The sequence below is a fragment of the Euprymna scolopes genome, chromosome 10 (assembly GCF_053919585.1).
Source record: "Euprymna scolopes isolate OS-2025 chromosome 10, ASM5391958v1, whole genome shotgun sequence".
Taxonomy (NCBI): Eukaryota; Metazoa; Mollusca; class Cephalopoda; order Sepiida; family Sepiolidae; genus Euprymna; species Euprymna scolopes.
Window position 1 is genome coordinate 97,042,263 of NC_136491.1, and position 15,000 is coordinate 97,057,262.

The window sequence follows — 15,000 nt, forward strand, 5'->3', positions numbered from 1 at the left end:
AATGTTCACCAAAAGAAGTTCATATAACGGTAAATAATCCGAAAAGTCTTCGAAAATGAATTCTGATTTAGGGTTCCCAGGTGAAGAGGTCAATAGAACTTCATCTATTGGAAATCGGTCAATAGAACTTCATCTATTGGAAATCGATCCGAGGAACTTATACGTGCAAGCATATCCAAAAAGGCTCTTAAAAAGATTTATTAGAAGAGCAGTAAATTTTAAGAAAAGTGATCACGGAATAAATTAGGAATATTATATTCCCAAAAGTTTCAATTTAAACTCCAAAAAAGTTCATTTTATGTTTTGGAGGAAAACCAGGTAACATTAAAATTATATTCAATCAAAATTTCGAAAAAAAAATTTTTCTTGAGAGAGAGAGTTGAGTTTAGTATATATCTTTATACTAGCCTGAGTGCCCGGCGTTGCCCGGGTGTTTGGAGGTGTGTTGAGCAAAAAAAAAAAAAAAAATTGTGGTAGTAGGAAGGCAGGCTCGAACCCGTATCTCGAAGGAGGAAAAGAAAGTGAAAAAAAAAAAAAACGTGACGCCTTTGCCGTTGCGTCCATCACCAAACCTTAAGGGCCAAGACCACAGTGTAGTATCTGGTCTGATGATGCACTTCACCTTTTCTGTCCTTTGTCATTGGAGGAGAAGCTCTTTATGGCTGAGACAATTTTAATTTTTGTTTCTATCCAGAGTGCCCTTTTTTTGTGGAGCTAGATTTTCCCACATTAAAAACCGACTTTGTGTCCAACTCTGCCTTCGCGGGGAGGCAAGTAAATAGGAACATCGTTCGTTAACTTTTGTCCATTAGTTTATTTTCTTTGTTCCGTTTAATCTGTATTAAAAAAACGAACAAACTATTATGCAAAAGCTGGTAATTTTATATAACATTTATTCATTCCACCCTCATCTTTATTTGGTAAACATTTCATTGCTAATCTATATATTAATACGATAGAATGCGTGTGTGTTATTTTCTGTATCACGCTTACACCCGGGTCGTTTAATTGTTATGTACTTCCATTTCATGTCATAAATAATTTTACCAAGAATTCTTCATAAGTGTTGGTTTCGGTTTCGATTATAACTGATGGCACCCCAGTAATTTATTTTTATTTTATAAATAATTTTATCAAGAATTCTCCATAAATTTTGGTTTCGGTTTCGATTATGGCTGAAGGAACTCAAGTTATATATATATATATATATATATATATATATATATATATATATATATATATATATATACTTGTACTTTTTTGTAGAAAAAGAAATCCCATACAGTGCTCTATTATTAGGGAAAAAACCTTTCTCGAAATAAGAGCAATATATTTTTTGTATAATATATACAGGAATTTACATCGGTAGTCGGTACCGGCGGTTTCAAGCCCGGTAGTTGAGGACTGCTCTTAATGTCCGCCTCAGGCTCTCTTCAGCCGACTCTCATCTGTCTTTAACCGGAACCGGAACTCTATATATGCACACCATAATTTTCATTTATTCATTTATTTATTTATTTATTTATTTATTTTATGCTACTTTAATAAGGTAATAACTTTGAAGCAATAAATTAAAATATGGGATGATGCCTTCTATATTATTATTTTTCTTTAAGCATCCCCCCCCATCAATCAGTTTAAGTCTCGTTTAAAAGCGTTTTAAAAGTTCATTTTGAAGTTATGTCTAATCTCGTTTAAAAATATTTAAAACGTTATTTTAAAGTTATATGTAATTTTTTTTTAAAAACGGTAATAAATCTTAGATAATATATATATTACATGAGTTTTTATTTCGGTTTCGATTTAAGCTAATGCACCCAAGTCATATGGACATATTTCTTTTATTTTTGAAATCGCAACTTTATAACATATAAAAATCGATAGAACATTAACTCTATAATAATATATACGAAATCTGGAAGAATTAAAATGTCATATTTAAGCGTATTTACGACCGGGCTTTGCCGGGCGTTCGTGCTAGCTTAGATAAATACGTTTCTAGTTTTAACAAAATAGTTACAATAATATCAGAGCGTCTCCATTTACATTGAACATCTACGGAATGCCAACATCAATATATTACATATGAATGAGTCCCCTATGGAATTTCCACAGGTTCCGCTAGTCATGCATTACTTTTTAAGTAGTGCACATATTCATGTGTTTGTTGTTTAACTTTATTATATTGTATATATTGTACATATATATAGCCCCTATCTATCTATCTATCTATCTATCTATCTATCTATCTATCTGTCTGTGTGCGTGTGTGTACGCGCACGCGAGTAGATACAGTATCATAACTGAACGATACGGTCAATTCAAAATCACAAGGCTTAAACGAATAAAACGTCAGCATTCAACCATGCCTACCACCATTTCAATCCCCTCCATCCTTCCATATCCGGGAGCCAATGGCTCCCTCTATCGACCTGACCCCTATCTTTTCATCTTTCCGTCATCCCACGCCAAGCCTTCCAAACTCCTGCCATCCCATTTCTTCTTTTTCTTCTTCCTGTCTCAATGTCTATTCTCGCGTTTCTTTCTTTTTTAACGTTATTTTGTATTCCTTGCCGTTTATCCGAAATTTGTTATTCGGAGAAACGGAAGACTGAGCATGACATGCGGAAGAACGAATCAGTGATGTGCGAACCGAAAGCGATTGACATCTTCATTAATTATAGATCGCCATTCATAAATCATCGGTTGATTAGTGTTGGCAAGCCACTGGCAGGACAACAAACGTTTACATGCTATATATGTCACGAAGCAGTAATATGCTTTAAAAGTTAAGTGTAGATAATCGAAAAAAAAAAATCGACTTCAAAATCTAATCAGAGGTGATCTTGTGGTAGATTAGACATCGATTTTGTACCAGGCATCACTAAAAATTGCATGCCAAATTTGTATAAATTCAATATCTTTATTTCAGACACCGAAAAATAAAAATATGAAAACTCCACTAATTATTCAAATTTGCAAAGAAATTTATAATCTTGTGGTAGATTAAACACCGAGAATGCGATTCGAACGAATGCTAAAACTCAAATAGTTCTAATTGCTTACCCTCTTTCTTTTTCCGGTTCGTTTCGATACGTTCTAGTCGCTGGCAAGTTTTCACATGAACGTGTTAACTCAGAGAATTTTACAACCAATAGAAATCTTCCCAAGCTTCAGAAATTAACACATATACGTGAAAGTAATAAGTCAGTACTAACTTAAAATTTGTATAAAACCTGGTCAAGAAAATCAGTTTTCTTCAGATTTCACCAAACGCACCTGAAAGACACCGGAGTATACGTCCTTCGGCAGTTGAAAGCAAGCTACAAAGAAAATGATTCAATGGCCCACCTATCCAGCCTTTATCTATACACGCACTAAGAAGAACAAGATAACCGCGGACATTAAACACACTTATATATATATATATATATATATATATATATATATATATATATATATATATAATGCCACGCTGCCAAACACTCGCATAGATAAATTATCTATATACGTATATTATCCACTTTATGAACATATTGACTTGTAAATACTACTCACTAAACTTTCCTTACCCAAACTATGAAGATTTTCAGTACTAAAAATAACTTTTATATTCTTATTTCTTGTATAAAAATATTTTGTTATAAAATTTCGTTTTTTTTTTCTCAATTTGTCTTAAAAAACTCTGTTCATATTTTTAGGTAGCCATTATGACCTGGTGACTAGTGTTGGGACAATTAATCTGAACCGAGAATCTTAAAAATCGGAACTTTTTGTGATATAGGAATTTGTATCGAAACCGGGAAAATTTGTACATATTTTCCGATGCCAAAAACGATTCCTTTACTTATCTTCCTTTATTTGATTTTGATTAAAACAAAATCTTCCATTGCTGGTAGTGATAATAAATAATAAATATTAATTGATTTTAAACTACCAGTAAAGCTCAAATCTATAGCTCACCCCTTCTTACAAGTGTGTTTTTACGTTTAAGAAAAGATATGCACATTTTACGTTAAATTTATGTGCGAAACTGCTTTCCTACTCGAAATGCTAAAATAATTGTTTTTTTTTTCTTTCCGCCACGTAATCATCTAATCATAAGAGTTAAAAGCTCAACAGTTCCTAAACGCATCAATATCCTTCCTCTGAAGCCAGCTGAAAAGAAAACAAAACTCTCGAGCAGTTTAAGGAGGACCTTGACGCTGTCAATGTCACTGATGATATTGACTCTTCTTGGAAGACTATGCAGAATGCAACTCACTCTACGGCAGTTGAGGTTCTTGGAAATCACATCAAAAACATCAGGACTGGTTCGACGAGAACAATGCAGAGGTCTAAAAGCTCATCAATCAAATGCACTTTTCACACCAAATTTGTATATAAGACAAAAACTCATCTGTTAAGCAGATGTCTTACAAGAAATGCAAAGGTGAGGTTTAACGGGCTCTCAGAGCCATAAAGGAACGCTGGTGGTATGCGAAGGCCATCGAGCTTCAAGGAGCTTCGGACAATAAGCACACCAAGGCTTTCTATGATGGTCTCAAGGAAATATTTAGTCCTAAAAAATGTGGTATTTCCTTTAAGCACAGCTAACCGGGAATCTTTTCTTACGGATAAAGCAGATATACTGGAAAGATGGAAAGAACACGTCGAAACTGTCCTAAATACATAATCGGTCATTGACAATTATGTAATCTCGTCCATTCCTCAAAATCCAGAAATTCCTGAACTATCACTTGAACCAACTTATCAAGAGGTCTCCAAGTCCATTAAACAGACCGCTTCTGGTAAATCCTCATCGTCTAGGGGCCAAACCCCACATGAGGTGTACAAGTATGGTGGACATGCACTGGTTAAAAAGCTTCTTTTTTTGTTGTGAATATATGGAAGGCAGGGCGTGCCCCACAAGATTATAAAGATGCACGCGTCAAGCACCTGTACAAGAATAAAGTAGCAAAGAACGTTTGTGACAATCATCAGGGATATAACTCCTTTGTATTGTTGGCAAAATCCTGGCTCGACTCATCGTAAACAGAATCATTAGGTATCTTTTGGTTGGTTGTTGGTTGTTTTTGTTTTACGGCATATCAACCCTTTTCAGGTTATTTAATGCCGAATCCAAAGATTCGGAAGAAAATTTTTTAATAGAATATTTGTTGTTTTCAAGTCGGTTTCTATTTAACCCATAGTTGGGACCCTAACAGGTACTACCACTCCGGGTTAAAGTAGACCTGGGAGCAATGGCAATTAAAGGGTGGCTCCACACTCCCCAAAGCCAGCAAGCTGGGGTGTCACCACTGGTTATAGTTTAAGGTCATATCCAAGACCAAAGTATCTTTTGAATACAATATTTTGAATACAATCGTTTGAATAAAATTTTTGAATAACATTTACGCTGAGTCACTGTGGTTTTCGCTCGGGTCTTGGCACCATCGATATGGTATTTTTACTCTGCCAAGTTGCAGAGAAAGTTCGAAAGAAAAATCAGGAACTTTATATGGTGCCTGTCGACCTGACGAAAGCCTTTGACACTGTTAACCGTGATGCTCTTTGGAAGGTTCTATGGAAGCTTAGCATACCGGGAAATGTGCTCAATATGGTCATCTCGTTTCATAAGGGAATGAAGACTGCTGTTGTGTCGAATGACATGATGTCAGATGCCTTTGACGTAATAAATGGGACCAAACTCTTCTTTTCCCTCATGTTAAGATATACATTTAGTGATGTTGACATCGGCATCAAGTTTCAATTCCGGTCATCTGGTGGGCTGTTCAACCAGCATCGGTCCAAAGCCAGGACTCGTCTTCGTACTGAAATGATTCGTGATTTACTCTTTGCTGACGATGCTGCTCTTGTAGCAACATTGTTTAAAGATGCACACTTCCTCCTTCATCGCTTCGCGACAGCATATAAAGCATTTGGACTTACAATCAGCGTGAAAAGGATAGAAGTAGTATCAACCTTGCCCAACTATAAAGCAAGCAGAGTAAGACAGAATGCACCAGAACATAGATTCCCCAAAAGACAATTAAAGTTGGATGGTAAAACACGAAACTATGTAAAGTCGTTGTCTTATCTAGGATCTAAATTTGGGTTCTGTACTAGAATAAGTAAAACCCTGGGATATGGTGGCCCTAGGATACGTTTTTTTTTTTTTTTCAGGTTAGGATGTGGAATACACTGTTTTTCCGGTCCCTGGTCACGGTGTTTGTCCCGCCTTATGGTGTTATTTATAATGTTCTTTGATTATACACATGTGTATTATATACTGTACTGTATTTTGTTACTAATTTTTAATGCCGCATCCCAGGGTTCTACTGTCGTATTACCTCTTTCTTACCCCTCCTTTCTTCTCCCTCTAAGCGTATTTACAACGCTCCTCTTTCTATATCTATATTTATCTTTCCCTTTCTTATAATTCTTTCTAATTTTTTGTACACAATCCTTTCTAAATCCCCTCTCTCTTTAACAGCAGTTAGGTTTCTGAACTCCGATTTTAAATTTAAATTTAAATTCATAAGAACATTAACCTTGCCCAGGTTAGACATGGCATGTACATTTTTTGTCCTCTAAAATTAAAAATGCCCTTAAACCTTTTTAATTTTTAATTTTCTTGCCTGATTAAGATGAATAATGATCGAAACAGTCTGCACACGATAACAAAATATGACTAAGGATTATAATTTTAATATAATAATTATAATTTGCTCTTTTTGATTGAGCACTATCAAGGACCCTTGTTGGAATTCAATGATTCTAATCTTTTGAATAAAAGGAGATAAATTACATTTTGACATGATTAAAATCCGAAAATTGGAAGAGAAGCCGTAAATATCTTATAATATGTTTCGCCATTACGCCATTTTGAATTTTAGAAATAAAGTCACTAAACCCATCTGTTCGTACTAACAAGTTCTATTAATTTAGGTATATTCTGCAAAAATGTTATATATATATATATATATATATATATATATATATATATATATATATATATATAAATATACATATATATATACATATATATATATTATATAATATATTATATATATATTATATAATATATTATATATATATTATATAATATATTATATATATATTATATAATATATTATATATATATTATATAATATATATATATTATATAATATATTATATATATATATATATATTATATAATATATTATATATATATATATTATATAATATATTATATAATATATATTATATAATATATTATATATATTATATAATATATATTATATAATATATTATATATATTATATAATATATTTTATATAGATATATATTATATAATATATATTATATAGATATATAATATATTATATATATTATATAATATATATTATATAGATATATATTATATAATATATATTATATAGATATATATTATATAATATATATTATATAGATATATATTATATAGATATATATTATATATTATATATTATATAATATATATTATATATATTATATATATATTATATATATTATATATATATTATATATATATTATATAATATATCATATATATATTATATATATACTATATATTATATATTATATATCATATATATATTATATATATTATACATATATTATATATTATATATATATATATTATATATATTATATATACATTATATAAATATATTATGTATATACATTATATATATATTATGTATATACAAAAAAACGGGCCCCAACTCTAATTACGCCCCGTTTTTAGTGTGTTTTTTTTTTCGAATGAAATGAAACTTTGGTCATAAATAGTTTCTTATATTCAAAATATCACATCAAAACACTAGGGCCTTTGACATTTTGTTCTCCGTTGACTTTAAAATTCTCAGGAAGACAATTGAATGTCCTCTGTTTCTTTGGGTCACCCTCTATATTATATATATATTAAATATATATTATATATATTATATATATATATATATTATATATATATTATATATATATATATGTATATATATATATATATAGAGAGAGAGAGAGAGAGAGAGGAGGAGGAGGAGGAGAAGAAGAAGAAGAAGAAGAAGAAGAAGACATAGTAAAAGAACCACAGACACGGAAAGAGGATAAATAAAGTCTTAACTATGAGTATCCATATTTTTAACAAGGAAGGAGAGATGGAGGATGCGAGATGTTGCTGTCTTGCCTCGTTTTCGATTTAACTGTTGTCGCTTGGTATAGCCGTAATGAAATGAAGACGCGAGTCTATCGCTCCATCGTGCATTGAAACCAATAAGAAAGACGAAAAATATTATTGAAAATCCGTGTTCATTAAAACAGTCAATGTTTTAAAAATAGCGAACGGTGATGCAGGTGGTGAAAATAAGACTTCGACGTGCAATAAGGTTTATGCTCTCAGAGTACGTCTATGGTATTAATGATAACAACAGATGCTTTTGGTAGGAGCAAATATAAAGATTGAGAAATTGATTGAAAAAAATGTTTGTTTATAATACTAAACAATATGTGCACTATCTTACATTGTAACCGCAATCTTTGACGTAGATTTGGTTTATAAAGCTATAACGGCCAATGGAATAGGGGAGTTCTCATTTTGTAATATGTGTTACAGTATATGCTGTATGGTGTTTATACGCATTTTGTTCCAACGACTTTCTATCATTTCATCTGTGCCAAACTTAAATCGCATGCGTCCATATTTTTGGTTTCTATCAAACGTGTATATGAACGATTAGCAGAGAGGTAAATGGAGAGAAAGAGAGAAAGAGAGAGAGGGAGAGAGAGAGAGAGGTTGGAGGGTAGAGAGAACGGGAAACAGAAGTGACAAAAGCGAGAGAAAAGGTAAAGATAACGATGATATCGAAAACTCCTCTCCACCCCACCCATTACAATCGTCCCCTGTTATCTTTTTGGATCATCTCGCGGTCTAGCTGAACCTCGCCATCGCCAACATAACCCGACATCTGTCCAATCTACGATCAAACGTGAAGATTAGCCAGCGTCATTGAGACTATCGTTTTCACTTGGCACCATCACCACATACGCAGCATACGCCTTCGTTAAGAATTTAGAACACTTGCAACACCATTAACGCATGCATTTCAGACGATAAACCAAACCCCAAACTACTCAACATTTATGTATACTAGCAGGACCCGGGGAAATTCCAATGAATAAAATATATATTTAATCAACAAATATGTTTTGCTAAAGCTGATAATTATTTTTTAAAAAACAAACATTTTCACCTGGTCAAAATGATAAGACCACTGATAATTTATCTAACAAAAGGCAATTATAAATTACTAAAAAGGGTCTCAGTATTTTGTATAGCCTCCATTATTACGAATTACTTCAAAAATTCTCTTCGGCGTGCTTGCGACTAAGTTTTTTATCAGTTGCGAAGGAATTTTATCCCATGTACTGAAAACTGAATCAAAAAGTTCCTTTATCGAATCATACTTGGTTCCATCCTTGAACACTTCTTTTGCCATCCATCCCCAAAGATTTTCAATGGGATTGAGGTCCGGAGAACATATTGGATGATCTAACACTTCTATATCATTTGAAGAAAAGTATTCTCGTGCTTGTCGAGAAGTGTGTATCGCAGCGTTGTCTTGCTGGAAAATCCAATTTCTTCCACACAGACGTGGACCTTCAGTCCTGATAGAAGCATTTTCAAGCATTGAAATGTACTTCAATGATGTTTGACGGCCTTTCACTACTTGCAACTTTAGGGTCCCAGCTGACGAGAAAGCACCCCAGATCATTAAATACCCTCCTCCACTATGTCGTTGAAAAAGTCTCTTTGGGGAAATTTTTTATCATGCCAATAGTGTTGAAATCCATCTGGGCCATCTAAATTAAACTCTTTCTCATCGGAGAAAAATTACATTTTCCCACTTCTCTTCATCCCAAGTCTGGTATTTGACGGCATATTTAAGTCGCTTAGTTTTGTGCTGTTCAAGAAAACGTGGTTTCTGCAGTCGCTTTAAATGATTGAAACCCTTCATTTTCAGATGCCTTCTGATGGCTTTAGGATTACATTCTGCTGCTGTTTGGCTTTTCAATCGACTTGAGCTCATGCTGGACTTTTTTTTAAACTTCTGATACGGCGATCCAGTGATGGGGTTATTTTTTGGGGCGATCCAGTGATGGGGTTATTTTTTGGGGCGATCCAGTGATGGGGTTATTTTTTGGGGTCGACCTGGACTCTTTTTGTGCTCATAATGATCTGGATTTCTTAAAAAATTTGTGATGACCGTTTTACTCCGATTCACTTCGTTTGCAATGGATCTATGGGAGAGTCCACCCCCATCAAGCTCAAAGATCCTTCCTCTCTCAAACTCTGATAATTGTTTCCCTTTTACCATTTATAATTTAGTAAGATGTTTTTTATCCACTAACAAACAAGTTGCTTTTAGTAACATAGAAATCTTTTCGTATTCATTTTTTCAAAACTAGCCGATTTTATTAAAGTAGTCTTATCATTTTAACCAGGTGAAAATGTTTGTTTTTAAAAAAATAATTATTAGATCAGGGTTAAGGTTTCGAATGAAGCAGATTTCATTTTTTTTTCCAATCATATTTTCCCTTTTGGCAATTGTTTCAACCACTTGTTTGATTAAAAATTCGATAAACGCTTACTTTCTTAAGTGGTCTTATGATTTTGACCAGGACTATATATATATATATATATATATATATATATATATATATATATATATATATATATAACTACTTAATTTACTCACATAAAATTAATATGCGAAAGTATAGATTTATGTGTAAACTTTAAGTATTTACTTCAAAAGTGCTCAATACGTAGGTAGAGCTAGTTAGTAAGTTAAAAAATGTATATGGTGATTAAGCTACACTGAATATTCCGCGTTTCATCCACTCTAGGCCTTTTCAGGCTTATGCGCGAATTCTGCGGTTGTTTGTCGTTTTTATATGCGCATCTTCTATTTAGATTTTATTTAGCCAATCAGCTTTCTACTATCCTTGGCTAACTAAAATCTCAATAGAAGATGCGCATATAAAAACGACAAACAACCACAGAATTCGCGCATAAGATTGAAGAGTCCTAGAGTGGATGAAACACGGAATATTCAGTGTAGCTCAATCGCCATATACATTTTTTAACTTACTAAATATATATGTATATATATAAATATATATGTATATATATATATATATATATATATATATATATATATATATATACGAGCAAACAGTTAATAAAACATTTTAGAAAAAGAGTTAAAAACATATTTCATCTAAAAATAAACACTTGATAAGTGTTTCCTTATCAAGTGTTTCCTTTTCAGATTAAATATGTTTTTAACTCTTTTTCAAAGTGTTTCTTAACATGTTTTATTAACTGTTTGCTTGTATTATAAGCTCGATCTCCTATTTGCTTTTATCGAGCTTTTACATCTGGCTGAGAGAACTTTATAAATATTAATTCTTTAATATTTATAATATACTTTAGTTTTACCATCTTGGATCATTTTGGTCTATTTAATTGTAATTTTTATTTTAATTTTATATATATATATATATATATATATATATATATATATATATATATATATATATATATATATATATATATAGTGCCTTTGAAGTTTTTAACCTTTAAAACTATACAAAAATATATTTTTTATCATTCGTTAGAAAACCATCTAGTCAGTAAGTTATTTAATCACCTGCAACCGCTGCATCAACTCGCTCTCGAATTTACTATAATACCGATAATTTATTTTTCAGGCGATCATCAGTTGTTTACCATGAAACACTGTTTCGGGGATTTAAAAACAAAACAGTATATTACATCATGGCTCCCCAGCAGTGTTGATCAAACACCACCACCCTTAATCTAAGGAAGACATGTTACAAGCATTTGATCCAATTTCCTATTCTTAATTGCAATTACTAACCTTTTCATACTATAAAAATGAATTTCTTACTTGTGCGATTCATCAATTTCCACATTTAAAATGGATACATTTTTTAATTTTTTAATTTATCAGTCTTGTATTCATAAGATTAAGGATTAATCCATTTAACTACTTATCACCCCCACTATGATTAGTATTTAGTATATTTACATTCTTATTTATTTAAAATTAGATATATAAAGGTTAAAAATATTTTTACATATATACATTTTTTTTTATTTTTCTTCTTCTTCTTCTTCTTCTTCTTCTTCTTCTTCTTCTTCTTCTTCTTCTTATTATTATTATTATTATTATTATTATATATAAATTTATTATATGTAATTATAAATACATTTTATACATTGCTAATATAGTTTTGGATTTCCTTTATTAATATAGTCTGGTTTATCTTAAACGATTCAAAAGTATCAGGATAACGAACAAATGCTTAATTTAACTGTTTAAATATTTTATTTTTATCCCCACCTTGTTTTATCATCCTTATTACTAAGTTAGAAACTGTTGGTATAAAATCTGTTAATTTTAAAGTATATATATATATATATATATATATATATATATATATATACTTCGAGAGGTTGGTGAATCTAATGGTTTCTAGTGTTATAGAACACTACAAGGAAATATTCATTTAAGGCAATCACAGCCAAATAAAATTGCTCAATATACTAGACAGAGAAAATAAGGATTCTAGTTTATGTGTTTGAATTTAAAAGGATCAATTTTCAAATAAAATTGAAAATTTATTGCTTGAATTAAAGAATACAAAGTTTAAATTAAACATTGTATTCTTTGATTCAAGCAATAAATGTTAAATTTTATTTGAAAATTGATACTTTTAAATGAAATTGGGACATATAAACTAGAATATATATATGTGTGTATGTGTGTGTGCATATATATATATGTGTGTATGTGTGTGTGCATATATATATATGTGTGTATATATATATGTATATATGTGTAATATATGCATATATATGTGTATATATATGTATATATATACATATATGTATAGATATATGTATATATATACATATATATGTATAGATATATGTATATATATGTATATATACATATATATACATATATATATATGTATATATATGTATATATACATATATATACATATATACATATATATATACATATATACATACATATATATACATATATACATATATATACATATATACATACATATATACATGTATATATACATATATATACATATATACATACATATATACATATATATATACATATATACATACATATATACATGTATACATGTATATATACGTATATACATGTATATATACGTATATACATGTATATATACATATATACATGTATATATACGTATACACATGTATATATATACATATATATACATGTATATATATACATATATATACATGTATATATACACATATATATACATGTATTTATATACATATATATATAGATGTATATATACATATATATACATATATACATGTATTTATATACATATATATATATAGATGTATATATATACATATATATACATATATACATGTATATATACATATATATACGTATACACATATATATATGTATATATATACATACATATATGTATACGTATATATACATATATATGTATATATATACATACATATATGTATATGTATATATACATATATATGTATATATATATATATATATATATATATATATATATATATATATACAATTATGAAACGTGGAAAATTCTATATGGCTTAATTGCCATGTATATTTTTAAAACTTACTATCTATCTATGCATATCTTTACGTATTGAGCAATGCCGAAATAAATACTTAAAATAGATATGTACAATTTCATGTAGATTCATAATATAATAACAAATTTATCTCTCTCTTCATAATCGCAGACTACTTTCCTAGGAACAAAAAAGAAAAGGAGGAACACGTGACTAACTATACATGGACCAAAGATACTAAAGGCGGTAAAGAATAGAAGAAAAACATTGCCATGACATAGATTGACTGCAAGAAAGTGTACGACACCACCCGCAAACATCGATTATAAAATGGCTGAGAATGTACAAAAAACCGGGCAAGATCATCAATTTGATTGAACATGCAATGAGAACATGGAGACTTGAACTGACAGTTGATAGACAATTCATAACTGAGATTAAAATACAAAGAGGTATCTTTTAATGTTTATCATAGTCATGATAACCATTAACAATATACCGAGAAAATGCCAAGCCGGATACAAGTTCAATAATACAGATCGAACGAATTAACCTCCTAATGTATATGGATGACCTGAAATTATTTGCAAAACTGAAGAAGAAGTAGAAATACTCATAATCACAACCAGGATTTTTAACCAGGATATCAGGATAGAATTTGGTATAGAAAAGTGTGCACTGCAAATCATGAAAAGAAAATAGGGGGGGGAACTGGAGGCAACGGAAAGCATTGAACTACCCAACCAAACGTTGATGAAGTCACTAGATAAACATAATAGCTACAAATATTTGGGAGTTCTAGAAGCAGACACTATTAAAACAACAGAAATGAAAGAGAAAATTAGAAACAAATATTTTAGAAGTACAAGAAAACTCTTAGAAACTTAACTATATTGTAGAAACCTAATAAAAGGTATAAACACATGAGTAAGACACTCTGAACCTTTTATTGGCTGAACCCAAAAAGAACTTAGTCTCGCCTAGAAGACCGGGAAACTCATGACTACACACAAAGCAGTACACTTAAGGAATGATACTGACCGACTGTGTAAAAAATAAAACGGAGGAGGAGGAGGACTGGTTTACATTGAAGATTGTGTAAGTGACACGAAAAAAGAATTATAAAAATATATAATGCAGAACACCAAAAGAATAATTACCGCAGCAAGAGACACTGAAAAAAAAGGAACAATATATAAAAAAAGAAAGACTAGAAAAGAAAATGAAATTTGCCTACATTTGTATATATAGTGTCCTGGCAGGCTAGCTTTCGTTTTGCTGCCTTG

General features: G+C 30.5%; 1 protein-coding gene across 1 annotated transcript in view; it reads left to right on the forward strand.

Moving 5' to 3' along the window:
* The first annotated feature begins 5,440 nt into the window (after positions 1-5,440).
* Positions 5,441-15,000, forward strand: part of LOC145286512 (uncharacterized) — a 64,824-nt gene continuing 55,264 nt past the window's right edge. The window contains exon 1 of the mRNA XM_080135411.1: positions 5,441-5,989. Within this exon, the coding sequence (XP_079991537.1) occupies positions 5,441-5,989 (549 nt within the window). The remainder of the gene's footprint in view (positions 5,990-15,000) is intronic.